The 23,893-nt window shown below is 41.3% G+C and overlaps 1 protein-coding gene and 1 pseudogene across 3 annotated transcripts; both read right to left on the bottom strand.

Moving 5' to 3' along the window:
- Positions 1-428: 428 nt before the first annotated feature.
- Positions 429-22,660, bottom strand: Rnf19b (ring finger protein 19B). 3 transcript variants are annotated; one of them, XM_046468436.2, is made up of 9 exons: positions 21,913-22,660; positions 11,642-11,847; positions 9,557-9,701; positions 7,870-8,032; positions 7,307-7,421; positions 5,500-5,640; positions 4,383-4,590; positions 1,978-2,109; positions 429-1,286 (listed from the first exon to the last, which is right to left on the bottom strand). In XM_046468436.2, the coding sequence occupies exons 1-9, from the start codon at positions 22,536-22,538 to the stop codon at positions 782-784; spliced, it is 2,241 nt and encodes a 746-aa protein (XP_046324392.1). In that variant the 5' UTR covers positions 22,539-22,660; the 3' UTR covers positions 429-781. The 3 variants fall into 3 exon arrangements, with proteins under 3 accessions (XP_046324392.1, XP_046324393.1, XP_046324394.1); XM_046468437.2 differs by having other exon boundaries at positions 9,557-9,698; XM_046468438.2 differs by having other exon boundaries at positions 1,149-1,336; positions 9,557-9,698; positions 21,913-22,659.
- LOC124075305 (large ribosomal subunit protein eL38-like) lies at positions 11,862-21,122 on the bottom strand (annotated as a pseudogene).
- Positions 22,661-23,893: the final 1,233 nt, after the last annotated feature.

Here is a 23,893-nt window from a genome sequence, read left to right as displayed (position 1 = left end):
AACTTGTGACTCTGCAACGTTCATGGAGACCTCTTGAGACCAACTGGGACTGCCACCCTGTCCTCCTCTGAAGCATAGGACTAACAATGACTATAATGCAGAAAAGGGCAAGTAAAGCTTTAACAGGAAAACTGCAGTTGCCTCTAGATGGCAAACAAAGTTCATTCTAACTATGGCTTTCCTGTCCAGCTAACTCAGCTAAATAACTCTTCAGTCTGACTATACAGTCCAAACTGAGCCTGGCTTTGCTCCCTGTCACCCTTAAAGAGACAGTGGTTTATACTTGACTCCATTGTAGTTGGATTTGAATAGAATCCTTCCCTGGGGTAAGAAAAACTCAGGTCTAGAGATTGTCAAAGATGCAGTGTTTTGTTTCAATCAAACACTTGGCTCTGTAGGACTAGCCAAGCCAAGGAAAATGAGATGAGTTGAATTACCACAGAAATCTTTATTAAAATGTGTCCTTCAGTAATACGTTAGCATACATACAATATACACACATACATATGTACACTCTTTGACACACCTCACGGATTGCCAACATCAGTTTAACCAATAAATTAAAACTAAAAAAGAGGGGGAAGGGAGGGGTACTAAGGGCAAAATTTTCATGTATTATCTGGTAAGAAATTGCAAATTTCTCAGAATTTCCCTGGGGAAAACCTGACCAGAAAATCTTTGAAATAAAATACATAAATCCCCCCCAACCCCCCCACCAAAAAAATCCAAAAGATGCAGTTACAACAAGTGTGCTTCTCAGAACAGGAGCATTCATTTCACTTCATACTCTGGCTTCTGCACCTTCTGGCTTCAAGACAGTCTGTCCCTCGGCTGGGGCACAGAGGTTCATATGGGCACTTGGGCTTGGTGCACCTTGGGCTCTGGGGGTTGAGGGGCAGGCTGCAGTATGGGAGCGGGGAGAGCCGCACTCATCTGAGGTGATGTCTGGCACGTCATCTGACTGTGTGTCAGAGCTCTCCAGATCACTGCGGATGCTCTCTGGCTGGGCCAGGCTGATGTCCCAAGCTTTACTGGCCAGGCAGTCTTTCTGTTCACAGCTTTGGTGTTTGCAGGGGGGATCCTCTTCAATGCCACCACCGCCACTGTCACCGCCACCGTCACCACCACCACCACCACCACCACCACCACCACCACCACCTTCTTCTTCATTTTCTGCCATCTGAGCATGGACATGGAGTGAATCCTCTGTGCTGCTTCCACTCACCAGCTGATACTGGCTTGGTTTGGCCTCAATATCCACTTGGATTTCCATATTGTTGCATTCTCTGTGGAGACAAAATCCACTGTGCTGAGTCATGCATGGGTCATGCTATACCTGTTGATAAAAGCAGTTTGTGGATTTAGGATTAGGAAGTTTAAAAGGATGAGTAAACAGTGGACTTGAGCTTACTTTTTGCTACACAGACAAACACTCTTTTAAACATCTGAAAAAGCTTCCAAAATTCTACTAAGGGTCAGAGCTTCACATTATCTTTCTCAAAACATGAATGTGAAAGATTTATAACTCTTTGCTACTGTGCTGTAATTAGAAGAAGCCAGAATCCCAACAGTAAGGAGTACTGCAATCACACCAAGCCAGATACACTACTCAAAATGAAAGCATATGGGAACCACATCAAGCAAAAGGTGAGCAGAAACCTTAGATTCACAGACATCAATGAACACCAGTCTAGCTCTTTCAGTTCCATGTGAGTAATTACACAGTTTCAGTAGCCAAGGGGAGGGGAGGAGGAGGGAAATGAGAGAAGGAATCTTTAAACATCAAGCCCCAACAAGAAGAATCAAGAGATGCCAACACCCTAGGACCAAGAACTTGGTCAATGAATTCACAGGGCATACTCTACATCCCACTAGATGGTACATAAGAACCCTAACATGAGGCGTTGCACTTCTCGGAAGACCTAGTACTGGGCAAAAAAAATGCAACCTCTCCTGGGCATCTGACTGTTCACATACCTGTCCTGTGGGTTGTAGGAACTGATTATGGAACCGGCCATAGCACGAGTGCTTGCGTTGTCACTAATTGCACCAAGACTGGCTGTGTCTTTGGGGAAAATTTCCTTTTGGACATCGGCTTGGACTTCTAACCTGTGTAAAGAGGGGACGTTCAAGTTAATACGAGACCTGGGTATTCTGAGACAGTCTACTTCCTGGCACATATCTCTTCCATTATTCTCTTGCAAACTGTCTGATCATCTCCAAATTGTCAAATAGATCAAATATGTGCCCGCCCATTTTCCCTCTTAAATATCGTCCCCTCCTTTCTATCCCCACTACTACTACTTTCACACCCCCAACATCTCCTGCTTGGGGATTTACCCCTGGGCTCTCTCTCCAGGAGCACCTAAGTCCAAGTCAGACAACCTCAAGACCAGTGCCAGTGGATGAAGACCTGATCTCTCTAAAATTCCTTAACTCCTGGCTGCCTCCTGCTGAACAGGCATTTATGGTCTTCCTGATCTGTCAGGAAGCCAGTCCCATCTCACTAGAGGCTCAAAATCATAATCACTTTGAGTTCAGATTTATATACCTCCATAACTCTGCACCTGCTATTCTCTCTCTCTGGAAGTTTCCTTTCCTCTGCAACAAACATATTTGGTCCTTAATAAAGGAAATTCCATTTCCCAATTTTCTCCCAGAAAACCAGTCACTTCCAACTAAGTGCTCCCACAGCAACTACCTACTTATCAATTTCTCTCTCTCTCTCTCTCTCTCACTCCTCTGGGAGTTTCATAAAAGAAGAGACCACATCTCACTCACACTTTACCCTTTGGGCCTCAAAACACTTAGCAATCAAATCACCCCTGGGTTATAACACTGAAGGACACACAGGAGCCAACCTCCTCCCTTCTGATACAGCAGCATTTTCCCAATGATGTCTCAGAGATAGGAACCCATAACTATTTGCCTTCTTGGCTCAAATACCATTTTGTTGCACTCTTGAGTATTTCCTCATAAAGGGTTTCACCGTCAAACCCATCTGACTCATTCACTTCCTATAAAAGAAAGGCTTTCACAGAACTGGAACAGCTGGACTGGCTAAGCTGCAGTTTCAGCAAGTCACTCTCCAATTACATGTGTCTGCTCATTTATAGGGGAGCTGGCTTTAAGAGTACAGCAGTGAATGTTCCAGCATTTGGGGGCAGGATCCCCTAACAAGAGACACCATAGTCACAAGACACAGCGGGATCAGCAGCAGCTTCCACCCTACCACCTGCACCTTGGCTCTGCTGCTCCGCCTCAAATACCCTTCAAGGATGTGAAGCGGTCTGGCAAAATGAGGAGAGTGCAAGGGAAGTGCACTCGTCAGAGACATGGGTTCCAGCTTCAGCTCTGCCACAGGCTCGCTCTCTGTGGGCAGTAGCTTTCTCAACGGCCATTTACTTACTTAGTGGCTATGCTAAAATCAACTTGGAAGTTTGTTTTTAAACTCAGTCCATCCCTAGGTCTCATTCCAGGAGACTTTAGTTATTATTCGTGGAAATGGGCCCTAAAATCTATTTTTAAGAGGTTCCCAGGTGATTGACCTACCTGCCATCTGTTGCTTGAATCCTTTTAATAGCCAACAGGCCCTTTGGTCCCACTTTAAACACTTTAGAAATAAGTAGCATAGTATCTGCAAAGGTAGTCCTTTCCTTCTTTGGGTTTTTATACAGCTTTCCTCCTATATTCTATGCATTGCATTCAAATTAGTTTCCCTCTAGCTTCTGCCTAGTCATTTTAATCTTCCTCTTGGCGTGAGTCACAGAAGTCTAATCCCTTCCCCAGCTGAAAGCTTTCAGACATCTGAAAGCGATTAGCTTCCCTACCTCCTTACCCTGCTGTGCTCTACCTGTGCTCCTCCCCAGGCCACTCTTCAGAGAATCAATAAACTGCTTCTTATCTAATATCTGTAAAGTGCCTCTGTATATATTCTGGGTTATCTGAATGTGAAATGATCAAGCAAGTCACAATCTTTTTAAAAGTCATAAAGCTTTACGCATTCTCAACACAAATTCATAGATAGGACAGATATAAGGGTCTTAGTACCAGTTTATGTTGTACATGGTACAACATAAATGCCATTCAACCAAAAGCCAGTAAAATGAGCCAAGGGAGAGCACAACCTCAGGAATTCAATGAAAATGCCCGTTCTTCCATTAAGCAGGAAGCCCAATGTGGTTAGTAGAGGGAGAATATTCTGAATATGGAAGCAGCTACTGTGCAGCATAAAGAACTCTGAAGTTTGCTAAAAGTTGAAAAAAATACCACTGACAATTAAATCAAAGTGACATGATATATGAAAGATGCATAGTACAGAGAAATGGCTTAATGTATCACTTCTTATAATTCTAACTGTTAGAAATTATCTATTTGCTTACCTGCTGTACTTTCCTTTGCCACTGGAGAGAATGCCACCACTCAGCGTGCCCCCTGAGAGGGCTGCAAAGCTTGCTGTTTCACTGTAAGGGCCTTGCATAACACTGAGTCCATCTGTAGGGCTTCCACTGGTGCTCAACACACTAGTCAGGCCTTCGATGCTGCTTTCCCCAATGCTGGGATTCTTGAGGGCTCGCCAGGCATCTGCCACTGTGGGTGGAACAAAACATCTCAGTTCAGGACCGCAAAGCATCAAAACAGTCTAATAGGCATATTCCTAACATGACTTTTCAGAGTGGAGGATTTTATGTAGAAAAGTACTAAGGTATTCAGTTAATGAAAAGCTACTATGTGCAGCCATTGTACATCATCTATTTTAACATATGTTCATATTTAATCCCCCCAATAGTCAGGCATCGACAGCTCTGACTTTAGTTGAAGAAATTAGAATTTAAAACTAAATAACTTATCCAAGATCACAGTCACACCAAACTACAATTCTAAGTCCAAAATTATTTCCACAACTCTGTAGCTGCCTTAATTAAACTGAAGATTTCAAAATATGTTTAGATCAGTGTGGATTTCAATAGAAAGACTGAATTTACCATTGGTGAACTCTGTGCCCCAGGTTAGTTAAGATGGTGAAGTGGGAACAATGTTCAAGAAGTCAGAAACTTGCTTAGTCCCAGCTCTGCAAAAACTCTTAACAGATACTGAAGTAAAAGCTTAAATATGTTCCCATTTAAAAGGGGATAATAATAGCCCCTGCCCTTCTTCTTCAGAGAGCTGTTGTAAAAAGGAAGATAATAACTATGTAAAGTCCTCTGAAAATTGTAAAGTACTATGCAGACACAAGGCTTTATTATAATCACTCAACCACCAGCATACTTGGAGTTACTTAGAATCCTACTAGTTTGTACCTGCCACACAGAGGCAAGCACCAGAGGAATTAACCTAATAATTCTGGAACAAAGAAATGAAAAGCTAAAAATACATTACCCCCTACAAACCTCATTATCCAAAGTAATCCAATGACAATCTCTGTAGAATGTGCTGAATTTTATTGATTTTTATATTATGTCCCATAAATTTAAATGAAAATAAAAATCTTTCCTTTACCTGTAATTGGACCATCATCTTCATCAAACTCAATTTTTACTCCCTTTCCATTGGCTGTGCTAACTCCACAGCCACCGCCACGACAGAGAGAAATGGGCACAACCCCATAGACATATGCTAGCATAATGGGGACACCAAAACCTAGGGGAAGAAATGAAAACATGTCAGCAGGCCATCAGGCTGCAACTGTCCTAAATTCCCTCTCCCAGTCTTGACATGGACAAACCACTTATAAAGGGCCAAAGAAAGAGTGCACAGTCCCAAAGTGGATGCCTGGTATAATGGAATGATGACCAGACTTGCAAACAGAAAGGTCTGGATTAGCTGGGTATGGTGGTGTATTGCCTGCAATCTCTGTTACTCTGGAGGTTGAGGCAGGAATATCCAAGTTCAAGGTCAGCCATCAAACAAGACCCTGTCTCAAAAAAAAAGAACTAGGGATATAGCTCATTGGTAGAGTGCTACTGGGTTCAAGCCCCAGTACCACCAAAAGAGAATAAAAAGGTCTGGATTACAATCTCGACTCCAATTCACTGGCTATCTTACTGTGGATCTGTCCTCTCAGGGAGAAGAGAACATATGTGCAGTGTCTAGCAGAGTAAATATATATTACTTTCATTTCCCTCCTATTCACTGTTTAAGGGCTAACCCAAGAATCAAACATTAAATAAGTGACTACTAGGGTTTAGGGTATCCCAGCAGTGTAAATTACAAAGTCACACTGCTCTGTAAAGTAGAATGGTTTAATTATTAAGAGCACAGGATCTGAAGTAAGACTGCCTTGATTCATACATCTGCAAAGTGACTTTGGCAAAATTACTGCACCTTTCTGTCACAATGGTGGTGCTTTTCTGAGGCTGTAGGATTAAATGAAACAATGTGTGTGAAGCACTCAGAATTATGCTTTACCACCAGCATACTTGGAGTTAGAGAACAATTAGTAGAACTGTTCTATTAAAAAATAGAATCCATTTCTGCTTCTAACGAAGTTCAGAGTTCCTTACACCGCATGACAGCTGCTTCCATACGTAGAATAGTCTTTTGACTTCATATCCTTCCTCTACTAACCACATCAGGCTTCCTGCCTAATGGAAGAGCAGCATTTTCATTGAATTTCTGAGGCTGTGCTCTCCTTTGACTTTCAGCTGAACAGCATTTATATTGTATCTTATGGCTACCAGTTCTGTGGCCCTTTATATCTGTCCTAGTCTATAAATTTGTGTTAAGAATATGTAGAGCTTTAATTATTATAACTCATGAAATATTAGTTATAGATTATTTTTCTAAATATCTCCAAAAATATTGTGAGACATTAGTCAAAAATAAAACTGATTTACTTTGTGAATCTCATGACAAGTGAAGGAAGAAGAAGATGAAAGGTGAAAAACTAGGTTTAAAATAATATTCTTTAATTCAACTTTTCTGTATGCCACACTGAATTCTAGGCACTAACTTAAGACACATTCTGATAGTTTAGTGTAGCTGAAAAATAATCATAACAACATTGCCTAATAGAGTTAACTATGAATGCAGGTTTGTCATAAAATGTGGTGTCTCCAGGATAAAATGTTTGGCCAGCTGACTAAACTGCTGAGGTCGGAAAGCTAACAGAGGAGTGGGCGTGGTAGCAGGTGCCTATAATCCCAGCGAATGGGAAGGCTGAGGCAGGAGGATTGCAAGTTCAAGGCCAGCAATTGAGCAAGACCGTGTCTCAAGAAAAAAAAATAAAAAGGGCAGTAGGTATAACTCATCTCCTTAGTGGTAAACAGTATAGCTAACAGAGGAGTTGTGGACCTGATTAGCTTACCAACACTAACTGCTGCAATCACTGGGGATGCAATGACCGACAAAGTCACTCCTCCTGTGATGGCTAAATTCCTCTTGTGTTTGGAGGTTTTCCTTCCCTCATACCTGCTGTGAATCTATAAAAGAGAAAATTCAGGCCAGCAGGTTAGGACACCAATATTTTGCCAGGGGGAAAAAAGAATAAGTGAATATTCATTTACAAGTTATCTATATTAAAATATACCCTTTACCCCCAAAAATCTTTCTCAAATTTTAACCTAATTTAAGAGTTGGAAAATATAAACTAATATAGAAAAAGTTAATCCAAGAGGAGACAAAATAACTCAGGGGAATAAAGTAAGCAATTCACCTTTAAGTCTCTGAGACAAGCCAAGCCAGGATGTTAATAAGAACTTTGAGATCCCATGGGGGTTTATAAAAATCCATTTAAGAAATTAAAGTTATTTTTATCTAAGAACCAGCTGGTTTCCAGGCAGCTCTGAAATATAAGCTCCTTTCCATTTCTCTCAAACCTTTGCCAACAAAACTAAAGCTGGAACAGGCACAGAACCCAGCATGTCTTACCTTCCTTCCAACGTAAACAGGAATGCCAATGACCATGGCAGGAATGGCAATACCAGCAATGAGAGAAATCCCCACTGGAGCACCAATTAATGTGCCCAGTTGCCAAAGAATTTTCTTCTTCCGACTCCATGGCTTCTTGCCCCAGAATGTACAGCCAGAGGGGCTACAGAAGAAACATGGAGTTAATGTCAATATCACAAACACAGCTTCTTATCAAGAAGGCTTGATAAGAACAATAGCTTTCTTTTCAATAGGAGTGATTTAGTTAAAGGAGAATTCAGGAAACCAATATATTATACAAGAGAGAGAAAGAGGACATGGCTAGACTAGTAGAGCTGTGAGCTCTTTCAATTATTTATTAATTCATTTACTTTGTAAAGGCAGAACTCCAGAAACAAAAGGCCTTTTCTTCTCTCTGTTGAACTCTCTCTTCCCAGACCCATCTTCACTGATCCAGCTTCTTCTTCTTTTTTAAAAAATTTAATTAATTATTTATTTATATAACTGATCCAGCTTCTTGACACTACTTGGGATCCTGCATAGCCTGTGCATTTGATAACTCACCCAAATGCATTGTGTTCTGTAGTTAATTAACATTTTGTGTAGTTTCTTAGCACGTATCCTACCACGCCTAATAGATACTATAAACCATGTTCATCGTTAATGTCAGTTTGATAACTTTGGCTGACTTTTATGCTCAGTCCTTCTATACCTGGTCCTTCTTCTTCATTCCCTTTGTGGTACCTTTTCTTCTTGATATAATAAGCAATTGTGAAAGTAGAAATCATGTCTTAATCACCTGTGTCCCCAGTGACTGCTACAGAGCAAGAATTCAAATGTTCACTAAATTGAAAATTAGGTATTTTCATCTACACAATGAAGTCTGTAAATATTAGCTCCTCTAGGACAATTATTTTAAGATTCACTCAATGCTTTGGGAACTCATTATATGCAAGAAGCTGTAAAGAGATCATAGTTTAGTAAGATTAGACATGTCCATGAAGTGCAAAGTAGTGAAAATATACTGAAAGTGATAAAGGAAAGTCATGAAGAAAGAGGCAGAACCCAATTACTGAGGAGGCTGAGGCAGAAGGGTCACAAGTTCAAGGCCAGCCTGGGCAACTTAGTGAGACCCTGTCTCAAAATAAAAATAAATGAATAAATAAAAAGGGCTGGGGAAGTTGCTCAGTGGTAGAGTGCTTATCTAGTATGCATGAGGCCCTGGGTTCAATCCCCATTACCACAAACAAAGAATGAGGCAGAAAATGGGAAGGTATGATCAATGAAATGGCATTTAAGTGGCTCTTAAAGAATGAATAAGCAAACTGAGACAAAAGGGGAATACTGGGAGGCTGATGTGGTTGGAAAGCATGTCAGGCAAAGAAAACAACAAGTATAGGGACAGGATTCCCAGAAGAGACACAAGGAACAACAAACCCAGATTATCTGGGATATAGCATAACTAGAGGAGTAGATTAGGGCCAGGCTATGGAAAGCTGTTAGAGGGGTAAGACATGATTAGAAGGTTGCCCAGAGGTTGCTGAACTGGAGAAAAATATGATCAGAGATACTTTTTACAGATTCCTCACTCTGTAGTGAGAAGACAACTATGTCTCTTTGACATCCTTTTCTCTAAATAAGTAAGGGAATAAGACTACAAAAGCAATGGACATATTTCCCATCTCACCTGAGGTAATGCAAGTCTGAGATCTCTTTCATACAAAGCCAGCAGAATTCACAGCCACACACTGCACAGGTCATGTGATTACAGCTTCCATCATTCATCTTGATAATGTAAGCACTGCATCGTGGGCATGGCTTGATGTCATCTGCTGGAGTGGGAGTAGGAAGGAAGGATGGGTAGAAAAATACCCACTGTTAAACCTAGTTGACTTCATCATTCCTAATAGTGCACATAGAAATGAAGGGGCAGTCAAGAACTCCTGACTGAGGATTCCAGATTGTGCAACACACTTTACTGGAAGGTTGGCTATGTCTAGACCTCAGGAATTTTCAGAAAATGAATTCTGTTTCATACTGAGCTGCCTATCCCAGTAATTGGCATCTTATATAGAACTTGAGTCACAGTCTGAACAAGGAGACTTCCCTAGAGAAAGAACAATGGTTCCAAGTAAAACGGAATTTCCACTTGCCAATAGGCTGATGGATTTAAAAGCAGAATCCTATTTCAAAAATAGTCAGTAGTCTAAAATTGACTTTAAATTTGGATAACTGTTAGTTCAGAAAACTAATTTTTCAGATTCAACAAGTATTATTGAGATTTGTGGTCAACATAACCCATAGTTTCTTCCTGTGATACTTTCAAGTTCAAAATCTAAAAATAATTGGATATGCTATATAACATACACCTGGTAATATTTACAGCAAGTTAGGAGCTGTCCTATAAATATGACAATTCAGGAGATTGTGCTATGCCAGAAAAATGAATGGCAAAATCTTTCTTATTAGCCTCTCCCAAATGACATCATTTGGGAGACATAATCCACTGACATTTTAAAATAGGTTTATTCTGACTTGTCAAGGTTGGAACTGAATGTGACATTTTTTTTAAAGGTTCTGGAGATTTAAAATCTTCCTCCTTTTAAGATTAATGATTAATTCATATTAGTATCATTTCCTTTCCTTAAATCTTTATCTAAAAGCAGTGATATGCTTGAAGCTAGAAAGCAAACAAGTACAGGTTTAACACTAATTAAGTGTCTTTCTGCTCACAATGAAATGAAGAATGAGGCAGAACCCTAGAAAAAGTACCTAACTGTTCTCCAATGTGAGACATATCACTAAGAAGGTAGAGGCTTAAGAATTCAATTTTGTGGCTGGGCCTGGTGCTCTAATTCCAGTTATTGGGGAGGCTGAAGCAGGAAGATCACAAGTTAGGTGCCAGCTTGGGCAATTTAGTGAGACCCTGCTTCAAAATAAAAAAAATTAAGGGGCTGGGGATGTGGCTCAAGTGGTAGCGCGCTGCCCTGGCATGCATGAAGCACTGGGTTCTATCCTCAGCACCACATAAAAATAAAGATATTGTGTCCACCTAAAACAAAAAAATAAATATTTTTTAAAAATTAAAACAATTAAAAAGGGCTTGGGAAGTAGTTCATGATTCAGCACTTGCCTAGCAGATATGAGGTCCTGGGTTCAACCTGCATACACACATAAACACATACAATTTTAATTTTGTTGTATTTCAATTTTATGTGCCTAGGATAACCTATAAATGGTCAGAAGAAAAGGTACATATCAAACATAGTAATGAAAGTATAACCATTATACTATCATACCATGCCAGGCATGGTAGGGTGCATATGTAGTCCCAGCAACTTCGGAAGCTAACATGATGTAAGCATGAGAGTTCAAAATCAGCCCTGGAGATCCAAGCTCAAAATAAAAAAGGTGTGTGTGGGGGTGTGTGTGCTGGAGATGGAGCTTAGGGATAGGTAGAGTACTTACCAAACACGCTTGAGGCCATGGGTTTGATCCCCAGCACCGCCAAAAAAAGTATAATCAGGGATGGGGATCTAGCTCAGTTGGTAGAGTGCTTGCCTCGCATGCATAAGGCCCTGGGTTCAATCCCCAGCATCACACACACACGCACACACACACACACACAAAAAAAAGTATAGTCAAATAATAGTTTCTGTTCTCAGATTCCAAGGAATCCTTGAGTTTTATATTAGTAAGATAACTTTTCAAGATTTGGGCTCACTTTATGAGGTATCAAATAAAGAGACAATGAGATAATGCCAACTTATACCTGGTCCAGATTCTTGCCCATAACTGAGACCTGAAGTATGCTTGGTCCGAACTCTCAAAGTCTGTGCCCTCTGCTGCCGGGCCATATCGCAGGTCTGATTTGGATGCCATATCTGCTTGCAGTGGTAGCAGAACTCAGTCTGGCAGCCTTCCCTCTCACAGGTTAGCTTTGGGCAGCTGGCACAGCCATAGGCAATAACAGCATAACTGGTAAGGAAACAGGAAGATATCAGTAAGATTAAAATTGATCTAACAAGACAGACATTATTCATCAGGGCTAACATTGTTTGCCACCACCCCACAGCCACATAAGATGCAAAGAAAACACGCATACATGAGCCTGACCAACTATATAACTAATCCCATATGAGAAAGTAGATTTCTTGATATTCCAAAAATAATTTTCTGAAAAAAATGGGGGTATATATCATATTTAGCTTGAATTCCTAGCCTTTGTTTAAACATAGTTTAAAATGCTTCAGTAGTGGTTTGCCACCCAGTTTCATAAATAAAGAGTACAAAACAATTTCCTTTCCATGGTTTATTATATTTAGAGAGATTAGAGTTTGTTTACAAGAAAAGACAATACTTACAAAATAAAGAACTACAGCAAAAACTAAAGCAAGTATACTTTTTCATTTTAAGTTTTACAATGGAGTTGGTCTGACAACAGCTTGAGAGACAATGGCCCTAGATGGTGAAGTTCTACTGAAAGCTCATTTTATCTTACACCTTTCTTTTTTTTTTCAATTCCATTCTATACCTTTTAATGTTTTCTTTCTTGATAGCTTCCAAAAGCCAAGAATACTACCACCTCTATTATAATTAATATAACATAAGGCCATATCTTCCCTCCTCTCTTTTGACATATATGCTTAAAAATGTAATTCAGAAATTATCAGCACTAGCATCATTCGTTTCATGTAATCCATGCTCATTTGCCAAGAATTAGTCTCCCATAAATAATCCACTATATTTACAACTACTAGCCTTTCTGATTAATTCTAAATATGTCAACTAAATTTTCAGACTACCCTAACAATCAGAGACTTTTCTTTAAAAAAGTAATTTAGAGAAACAAATGGAAAGCTGCAAAAGTTTACCACACAGTTTTCAAACAGATAAATAATTGCATGCTTAGCTGTTGCCATCTGTGCTTTGTTGTCCCCTATTTCATCCTCTTCCCAATTTCCAAAGCCCTCAAATAACTTTTTTTTTTAATATTTATTTATTTTATTTTTCCGGCAGACACAACATCTTTGTTAGTATGTGGTGCTGAGGGTCGAACCCGGGCCGCACGCATGCCAGGCGAGCGCGCTACCGCTTGAGCCACATCCCCAGCCCGCCCTCAAATAACTTATGTGAATGGCTAATAAGGTTTTCTTGGATTTATTCCAGTTTTCTCATTTATTTGAATGTACATTAGATGTTCAAAATACCAACTCAAGTTCTATGGTTCATCATAGATCCTGCAAATGACACTAAAACTATAAATGACCAGTATCTCCTATGTCATATGATACAGGCTGCATTAAAACTTTTCTCAGAAAGAACAAAGTGAGAATAGGTCAATGTGTGAATGCAAATGATTCATATCCTGTGGGAGCTCTGAGCAAATTTACCCCACCTAGCTGCAAAATAGCTACTAAAGATAAACAATATACCTCCTAAAGAAAGTGACTTGCTTGCTATTTTGTGTTAAATGGGAAAAGCAGTAGATGACCTCAGAAGAGTAATAAGCCAAGTTCTGAAGATACACATTAAATTGACTACCAATCAGGAACACTTAAACACTTCATAATCCGATACCATTTTGCAGAGGAGGAGAAAATACTTATTAAAATTCTGTTTGTTTTTGGTGCTAGGGACTGAACTCAGGGCCTCCTGTATATTAATCACACACTCTACCACTAAACTACACCTCCAAATAAGATTCCTTTTTTTATTAAAAAAAATTAAACACAGTTCAAATCAGTATGTCTGGTTCATTTCAGTTCCTTCACTATTAAACCTGGGGGGCAGGGACTGCTTCAGTTTTCTCTGGCTTCCTTTGTCTATGATGACCAAGGTATAAAGGTATCTGCTGCTTTGAACCTTAAACTTCACATTATCCTTGTTTTTCTTAATTTTGACAGACTTGGCATCCTTTTGCCTGTGAGTGGAAAATCCTTGATTTCCTCAATTTTTCAAGGCACAGCAATGAGGCATACTAGGGAGAAGACGTGGACTAACACAGCAAACATGAAAAACCAATTTTAGGTGTGTAATTTGGTTCTAATGAAGTAAAATAACCCCAAACTCCCCAATCTATTATTATGACACAGAATTACTCATGGCATGAGACTTGATATTCTTGTTTTGGGGTGCCTGGTCTGGGCTCTGATTCATTATACATGACACTAAGCTACTTAAAATCTCCAAACCTTAGCTTCCATCCCTCAAATCAAGGTACAGGGAGATAATTCCCACCTTCAAGTGTAGCTGAACATATTCTAAAACTGTATTTGCAATCTTGCCCTGAAAAGTATGGCATGAGAACAGCACAAGCTGGGCATGATGGTATACACCTGCAATCCCAGGTACTAAGAGGCTGAGGAAAGAAAATCATAAGTTTCAGGCTAGTCTGGGCAATTTGGTAACTTCCTTCCCTCAAAATTCAAATTTTAGAAAGGGTTAGAGGTGTAGCTCAGTGGTAGCATGCCCTTGGGTTCAATCCTTCAATTCCAGTTCAATCCCCAGTGCCACACCAAAAAAAAAGAAAAAAAAAAAAAAAGAGAGAGAGAAGAGCTAGAAACAGAAAGAGAGAAGAAAAACATAGCATTCTTTGTCCTACACCTTCTTGGCCTTTGCATATTCTTTCTTTTGCCTAGAAATCTCTTCCTTTCTTCTTGCCCTGGTAAATACTTACCCATTTAAAAATCAGCTCAAATGTCATATTCTCTGTAAAATCTACCTAACCTCTTCAGGCAGCTGGTTGCCTATTTTGTGCCAGTGCACAATCATAACACATTATATACATTATATTGTAATTATCTTGCCTTTCCAACAATAATAGAGAGAGAAGGAAGGGGGGAGGGAGAGAAATACCGACAGGGAGAGGGAGAGAGAAAGGAAAAAAAAATCCTTCAACCCTAAACCTATTTACATGGCTTAAATACATTGATCAACTTGAATCCAGTCTACATTTTCAGATTGATATTTAGTCACTTCCCAGATCATGCTCCCTACAATATGCCTCCAGAGGCTAACCAATACAACTCCGGACTTAGGATGGTATCTTGGCATTTTATATCTCCATGCATTTGCTCCTAACACTCAGGCTTAAGAGGCTTTTTTTCCTCTATCCTCATCTTGAATGAATTTCTACTCATATTCTTGAAGGCCCACATCAAATGCCATCTTCTCCATGAGATCTTTTTTTGATGTTATCATGCAAAACCTATTATTCTTTCATCTAAGAATACTTGTATTTTCCTTAGTACTTATCACATTATGTTTAAAATTTCTTATCTATCAATCATCCTGTCTTCTCTACTAGGTCAACCTTCTTATCAAGAGGACTACGTCTAAGTCCTTTCTGTTATACCCTGTCTTCAACTAGTGTTCAACAAACACTGCATCATTTTCAAAAGTGTCTGCTGAATGATTACCTATCCTATTCTTTCCCACTTCCTATCTCAGTTCCTTATTTATGAACCAGGTATGCTTTCATACTCTGTACCTTTCTCATCAAGATTCACCTATTGATCTCACGTTTTTAGGACCTAAATGAAAGGGTTTGTACATGGAAGTTGTAGAAACAGTAGAAATATTCTAGAGGAAGTATTTTTTTTAAAGTTACATATGGACACAATACCTTTATTTATTTATTTTTATGTGGTGCTGAGGATTGAACCCAATGCCTCACACATGCTAGGCAAGTGCTCTCTCATTGTGCCACAAGCACAGCCCCTAGAGGAAGCAATTCTTAATCTACTCTGAGAGCACAAGATGTACTGATAAATATAGACACTCACTCAAGGCAGGCCAGAGTGATAACTATTAAAGAAGTCTCAAAAACTGCAAACAGGGAAAACAGCAAATAGTTAATCTTAAAGGTGCAACAGAAAAAATAAAAACATGCTCCCTAATGATCCACATTTTATTTTGAGACAGGGTTTTGCTAAATTGTCCCAGCCTCCTGAGCCACTGGGATTACAGACGCATACCACTGTGCATGGCTAATATTCTCCTTTATTGACTGTGAAATTTGTCTCACTCAGGGAACTTGTTCTTCCCTCATAAATGTGCTGGGAATGAACAGAAGCTTCCTGTTTATGGGAATGGTCCTATCCAGTTGTCTGGGAAGACCAATACTGATACTATCTCCTAGTGTGAGGTGGGAGGTGGAACTCTGCAAGATACAGAGGCAACAATGAGAGGCTGGAGTGGGGGACCTGCATAAAGAATTTAGGTCAGGACAACCTTATTTCCTATTTAACTGTATAAAAGTTCTGCCCTTGTATACCAGGATATTTTATTACCTCTTTGCTCACCCTTGTCTCCCAGAGATTCTGAAAGGATTTAAAATTGGCAGTGGAGTAATGATGTCCATCTCATTTCATCATCTTTCCTGCCCCCATTCCTCCCGTCTCGCCTTTGCCCGAAGTTCCTCCATTCCCTCCCCCACCCCACCCCCCATGTATCAGCATCCACTTATCAGAGAGAACATTTGGCCTTTGGTTTTTGGGGGCTTGGCTTACTTAATTTAGCATGATATTATCCAACTCTGATCATTTATCTGCAAATGCCATAATTTTATTCTCTTTTAATGCTGAGTAACAGGACATCATTACATGTATGAATGCACATATGATGCCACACTACATCGTGTACAACCAGAGAAATGAAAAGTTGTGCTGCAATGAATCAAAATGCATTCTGCTGTCATATATACCTAATTAAAATTAATTAATTAATTTAAAAAATGTTCTGAACATAAAAAAAAATTGGCAATGGAGCATCTGAGAGGAAAACATAAAAGTTTCATTATTTGGGGATTTTTGAAAAGACACGCATAGGCAGAGATTCAAAAGGATAATAGAGCAACTGCACCACTTATTAGCTACAAAACATTAGATCCCACATTTATATTTATGTTTTTTTAGTACCAGGGATTGAACCCAGGAGTGCTTAACCACTGAGTCATATCCCCAGCCCTTTTTATTTTGAGACAGGGTCTCATTAAGTTGCTCAGGGCCTCACAAAGTTGCTGAGGCTGGCTTTGAATGTATGTCCCCTGGCCTCAACCTCTAGAGTTGCTGGGATTACAAATTCTTCTTTGAGATGGTTTCTCCTTTACAAAATCCATTTATCACCATCTACTTGTATGAGACTAAAATGAAATTATATGTAAATAAGATTATACTTAAATACTATGCTATAAATAACCATAAATGTCAGTTATTTGTATTTTGAGCTAATTTTATCTCATTTGAAAGTTTGTTTATGTTTGTAGCACTGGGGATCAAAATCAGGGAAGCTCTCCCAAGCTTTATCTCTTGCCTTTTTAAAATTTTGCTAAATTGCCAAGGCTCACAACTTGTGTCACCAAGCCTGTGAAAATATATTGTGTTGCACACCTGTAATTCCAGCAGCTCAGGCTGAGGCAGGAGGATAACAAGTTCAAAGCCAGCTTCAGTAACTTAGTAATCTGAATACAATATTTTATTCATAAGTAAGGGAACATTCATATTGTTATTTGATACACTTGTTAATATAGTACTTAGTATATCAAATAACAATATGAATGTTCCCTTACTTATGAATAAAATATTGTATTCAAATGATTAAAGACTATGCAAATTCTTTTTCTGTTCTACAAATATTTTATAAAATAATGAAATCTCTTAATATATAGTGTTCTATAAGGAGTAATCATAATAAAACTAATGATCAGAACTTGGTAAATTCACTCACATGTTCCCCCACCCTGAGAAGTATATATACATGTTCCCATGTGTAAGCACACTCATATATTAAACCCAAGTGAGGATTTGATAAATTTTGCTGGAAAGAACTTGATCAGTGTGTTACAAACATGGTCAGGTATGGGAAGAGATAACTGGAGCTTAGGGCTTCTTTTCTAGTATTATCCATGATTTTCCCCAGGCCCAGAAGAATAAAACAGTTTGACTTAAAAAACAAAAACGGAGGGGCTGTGGCTGTGGCTCACTGGTAGAGTGCTCGCCTGGCACATGTGAGGCACTGACTTCAATCCTCAGCACCACATAAAATAAAATAAAGATATATGTCCCACCTACAACTAAAAAAATACATATCTTAAAAAAAAGTTTAAAAAATACCCCAACAACCAAGATCCACAATATCCAGTAAGAACATAGAAGCTATTTTCTTCCTGGCATTAAAAATAGGCAGCAGCTGGATGCACCCCTGTAATCCCAGCAATTTGGGAGGCTGAGTCAGGATTGTAAATTCAAGGCCAGCCTATGCAATTTAGTGAGACCCTATTTCAAAATAAAAATTAAAAAGGACTGGGGGTGTAGTTCAGTGGTAGAGCACTCCTAAGTTAAATCCCTAATACCACAAAACAAAACAAAAACCCATGGGTAGTAAAACTGCGGCCATATCCCTAAGGAAATCTGGACACTCCTTTGGGAGGTGACAGAATTTTATACTTAATCCCTGTTTTTATAACCACCTTTAGCTGAATATCTCAAAATTCTTTGCAAACATAGTATCTAAGACTCTCAACTACAAGGAAAGAATTAGGCCTATTTCAGATAAGAGAAAAAGTAAGTGATTGTTAACAGGAATTAGAAAAGAAACTAGATTCTACAATACCTGGCTCTCTCAATGTTGTCCTTAAGGAAAATGTCCAAATAATATTCCCAAAAATGGGAGTTAGGCTTACAAGCCAATGCTTTTTTATAACAGAGGCTAAGTGCAAAAAGTAGTTAGAACAGAAGTTGAGTGACCTTCATTGGCGTTAAGACAAGCATTCCAAGCCTAGTTCACCACTATTAGTTATATAACCCTGAACAAATCAATCAATTTCTTTAAACATCAGTTTCCTCATCTGTAAAACTGTAACAAATCCATCTCACAATGTTGTAAGGATCAAATTATGTATGCCAGTCATGTAGGTCCTCAGATGCCAGCTTGCTTGTTTTCCTTTACCTTTAAGTGAACAGATACATAGAAAAAAAATAAATATATGATTGCTATAATTGTTTTTGCTAATTTAAAAAACCTGGGTGCTGTCAACCCAATTCTTGGCTAAATTAAGAAATGGCCTAGGCACAGTGGCACACTGACTCCCAATGACTGGGGAGGCTTAGGCAGAAGGATAACAAGTTTGAGGCCACAATCCCAGCCCCAATTTTTCAATTTTATTTTGAGACAGGATCTCACTAAGTTGCCCAGGCTGGCTTAGAACTTGCAATCTTGGTAACTTAGTGATTATCTTAGTGAAAGCCTGTCTCAATAAAAAAAAAATAAAAAGGATTAGGGATGTAGCTCAGTAGTAAAGTGTCCTGAGTTCAATCCTCAGTATTTGGAAAGAAAAGGGAAGATAGACAGACAGATAGATAGATAGATAGATGTGTGTGTGTGTGTAGAGAGGTATGTGGGGGGGGGGCAGGGAGTGGAGATATGAAAAGAAAAACCCTAGGACTGTAGTTGTAGCGCAACAGAAGAGCACAAGACCCTGGGTTCAATCCCCACAACACACACACACACACACACACACACACACACAAAGACCTTTAACAATGCTTTAATACCTTTCAATCAGTAGTGGTTTAGAGTTGCCACCAAGTTTTCAAATTAATTTCTATCCAATTTTATTGATATAAGCAAAGACAGAAATTGACTTCAGAGAAATAAAAAATGTAAAATGGGGCTGGATTGAAACTAGTCATAGGAGGTTTGATTCTTCCCTTTCTTTAATTATGCTTTGACATATTTTCCAGAAAGACGACCAGGGGTGCCACATTTCTTAAATTCAAGGAAACTCACATTTTTTTTAAAAAGGAGTTAATATACTATTCCAAAATTAGCCATATAGTATTCTCTTAATATTCTTTGGGTTCAGAAAATAGATCAACAGTATCTGCAAAACTTTAATACTTTATAAATTAAACTCACAAGAGCTGGGTGCAATGGTTCATATCTGTAATCCCAGCTGCTTGCCAGGCTGAGGAAGAAGGATTGCAAGTTCTAAGCCAGCCTGGGCAACTTAGTGAGACCCTGTCTCAAAATAAAATAAAAAAATTGGGGCTGGGATTGTGGCTCAGTGGTAGAGTGCCTGTCTAGCACATTCAAGGCCCTGGGTTCAATCCTCAGCACCACATAAAAATAAGTAAATAAATAAAGGTATTGTGTCCAACTACTTCTAAAAAAGAAATATTAAAAAAATAAAATAAAAATAACGGCTGGACATATGGTTCAGTGGTAGAGTACTTACCTAGCATGTGCAAGGGCCTACATTCAATCCCTAGTACTAGGGGGAGAATAATTAACTTCATAGGGCCAGTAAGACCACCAGACCATAAGCAGACCCTTTTGTTTAGTTTTGTCGGCAGGGGTGATTGAACCCAGGGGTGCTTACCACTAAGCCACATCCCCAGCCCTTTTTGTTTTGAGACAGGGTCTTGCTAAGATGCTGAGGCAAGACCTACAGCATCTTAAAGAGCCTACAAAATCCTTCCTGATACTTATTAACCAAAAGTGAAAGTGATTTATCATAAACAGGGTACCTTTGACCACACACTTCAAAGTAATTTGGCAACTCCATCTTGGTGAGGTTAAATAACACACCCACTTCTAAAGAAGTTTGGCAGGGGCTAGGGTTGTGGCTCAGCACCAGCCTACCATGTGCAAGGCCCTGGGTTCGATCCTTGGCACCACATAAAAATAAATAAAGGTATTGTGTCCAACTAAACTAAAAAAAAACTTAAACAAAATAAATAAGTTTGGCAGAATAAAAAATAGAAGTTAACTATTTTAATTCTCCTAGACACTCAAAAACGGCTCCTTTTGAAAGGAAACAAATGGCAGCATCATGAAAATCTCAAACAGCTTATATACAGAGACTACAATTAAAAGCCCTTAAGTGCTTTGAAGCAAAGGATCACACAGCTTTTTACTAGCATTACATTTATGCCCTGCACCCTAGAATCCTTTTGCCTCCAAACATAACACAGGAGAATAAAATTATCTGTCCAAGGTCCAGAGCAGGTAAAGGAAGTCTGCCTCCCAACCCCTTAGATGAGCCCCTCTTGGCTGAATGCTAACGTTCATGAGATGAACTGAAAAATAATAATCAGATTTTTTTTTTTTAAAGAAGGGGTGTGGGATGGAGAATCTCCACTGAATGCTTCAGACAGGGAAATCTAGTGGTATTTCAGCTCTGCAAATATAAACATTTTAACTCACTGACCTTTGAAATCAAGCATTCTTAGTGCATTGAAGACTGTCATCACGATCTCAAGATCAAATCGGTTGGCAAACATTTTTTTCTACCTTATCAATCTCTGGGTATTCTTCCACTCAGTGCCCCATTGACACTCTGGACAAAGAAAGGGTTTGTCCACCCCTCACCCCACCCACGGCAGCAGGGTAAGAACCACAGGGTGCCTCCCAAAAGCTTGGCACAGAACACACAGTGCCAAGGTGCTCCCAGAGCTCTGCTAGTGAACTGTCCTCTGCCCTAAGTGCCATTCCTATCACCTTCATTCCAACTTTCAACAGCGATTGTCAGGAAAAACATGCCTTCTCCTGCAATGCTGCTAAGCGTGCCCCTAGCCAAATGGACACACCCCTCCAAAGCGCTGCCCCTGCAGAATGACATTCTCACTGCCTCCTTTGCCAAATATCCCCTCCCTTCTCACCAAAAGATATCCCCACTTCTGCAGAGGGGCCTTCACCTGCCCCCGCCCCCAATTAAACCCTCCTGTCTGCTGACTTAATGGACAGTTCCCTTCCCCTGGCCGACAGCTTAGTCCGCACCTCAAGCCCCTGGGCAGGGGTGGGGCGCTGGGTGCCTTCAACACACTTGTCGGGGCTTGTCAGATGGTTAGTTACCGGTTACCACCCCGCCGCACTCGCCTCCCTTCTTTCCCTCCCGCTGGTCACCCCTACCCTCCTCCTCGCTTAGGGATACACTCTCAGGACAGCCCCTCTCTGCTGGCCACACGCGAGGCCCCGCAGCCCCCGCCACGCCCCTCAGCTGCAGTCCAGTGCCCCTGGCGGCCACGCCCCCGCGCTCACCCGCAGTCTGGGGCCGGGCACCAGCGGCAGTCCGGGTCCGAGGCCAGGTATCGGCGCAGCATGAACTCCTCGTACTTGTGCATGAGCGGTGGGTCGGCGAGCAGCAGGCGGATGTCGTGCGGGTTGAGTCGCTCACTGCACTCAGGGCAGCTGATGGGCACCCGGCTCTCGCTGATCTCCAGGCGCAGGTAGTGGCGGAGGCAGTCCCGGCACGAGCGGTGCGGGCAGCTGAGTAGGCGCGGGGCCCGCTCCGGCGGCAGCCGCACTAGACACAGTGGGCACTCCACCTCCTCCGCGCCCGGGCCGCCGCCCTCCGCCGCCTCTTCATCGTTGAGTCCGGCCCCCGCGGCCGCGGCGGCCTCCTCGGCCTCGGCGACCGGCTCGGCGGGCAACGCCTCGGGCGGCGGGGCCTGGGCCGCGGCTGGGGCCGGGGCGGGCGGCGGCGCAGCCGGGGGCGGCGGCTCGGCCTGCGGTTTGGCCCGGGCGCGGCGGCCGCGGGCCGAGGCGGAGAAGACGCTATGGAAGGTGAGGCGCCGGCGCCGGCCGCCGCTGCGGCACTTGGGGTCGGGCGCAGCCGCGTGTAGGGATGTGGAGCGCGGCGATTCGGAGTCCTTCTCGGAGCCCATGGCCCACAGAGGTCGAGGAGCCAGGGGCGCCCAGCGCCGCCACAGCTCCCGCCTCAGGGCCCCCCAGCCGGCGCCCCGGCCGCCGCCGCCGCCTCGGCCGCCCTCCCGGAGATAGAAACCGAGCAGCGGCTACGAAGTGGTTATAAAGCCTCCGCCCCGCGCGCCGCGACACACTGCGCAGGCGCCTGTCTCCGACACCTCACAACCCGCGTAGCCCTGGCGAGGGGCGCTGGGCGGGGCCGAGCGGGCGGGACCGCGGGACCCGGGCAGAGCCCCGCCTCCTGCAGGTCAGGTGGTTCCAGCGCAGCCATATTGTAGAGGTTCGGGGTGAGACCAGCTAACTGCTGTTCCGCGCCTCCACCCCGAGTTCCATCACCCGTACCCCCATCACCCCAAGGGGGACTTGGCTGCCTGCCGTTACTTACAGATAGCCTGATTGCCCCTCCCACTAAAATGAGACTCCACTTAACTCATCTGTAAAAAATAGACAGAGGTTGATGAGATGGTGAGTCCCAACTGGTCCACCTTCCAACATTTCTGTTGATACTCTATATTAAGCAAGCAGCATTAATTACCAGAGAATGTATGCATTCATTGAGCATGTACAAAGTGCAAGACATTACTAGATAAGATAGACAGGGTCCACTATCTGCAAGGGATCTGCCGAATAAAGTCAGAATTTCTTAATCTAGCTTTCAGTGCTGTCTGTGAACTGATAAACTATATTCCTTGACCTACCTACCTTTCTGTCTTCCTGATAGCTTGGTTACTTTGCCATTTGTGGAAGGAGGTCCAACAATTTCTTGTGTGGAAGTGCCTACCCCAACTCCTCTGACGGGACCCTTAGGCTTCCTAATGGAAAACAATGTCAACCGTGATAAAAATGCATCAGGATTAGATTTAGTTGCAAATAACAGAAGAAAAAAAATGACTTATAGAAATTCCTTTCTCTTTTTATGAAAAATAAGTCCAGAGTTAGCCAGTCGAAGGTTGCTTAGCCATCCTGATCATTTGGTGAACAATTTTAAGATAACCTCATTATGGTCCACATCCCAAACAGAGGGAAGGAAAATGAGCAGACAGGTGTGTCTTTTTCCTTTTAAGAAGACTGCCTAGCAAATCCTGCACATTTTTGCTTAAATCTCATTGGCCAAAACATAATTACACGGCCATGCTTAGCTGCCAGGGGACTGGAAAATGTAGGGGCTTTTAAAATTGGGTACAATGTGTCCAGCTAAAAATAGTGCTGTGTTCTTTTGTTTGTTTCTTTCTTTCTTTGACACTGAGGATGAAACCCAGGGATGCTCTATCACTGAACTACCTCCCCAACACTTTTCATATTTTATTGTATTTAA

The sequence above is a fragment of the Marmota monax genome, unplaced genomic scaffold (genome assembly GCF_021218885.2).
Source record: "Marmota monax isolate L192 unplaced genomic scaffold, Marmota_monax_Labrador192_F-V1.1 WCK01_AAM20220418_F8-fsc00008, whole genome shotgun sequence".
NCBI lineage: Eukaryota > Metazoa > Chordata > Mammalia > Rodentia > Sciuridae > Marmota > Marmota monax.
The sequence above is the reverse complement of the archived record's forward strand: the minus strand, read 5'-3'. Positions and strand labels throughout refer to the sequence as shown.

Bases quoted from the DNA above. Each gene is read 5' to 3' on its own strand.
- Rnf19b (XM_046468436.2), bottom strand. From the start codon at position 22,538: ATGGGCTCCGAGAAGGACTCCGAATCGCCGCGCTCCACATCCCTACAC. The intron at 9,702-11,641 runs GTATAAGTTGGC...CTCCCACTCCAG, and splicing joins TGGGCAAGAATCTGGACCAG to CAGATGACATCAAGCCATGC. The intron at 1,287-1,977 runs GTATGTGAACAG...TTGTCTCCACAG, and splicing joins TCCTACAACCCACAGGACAG to AGAATGCAACAATATGGAAA.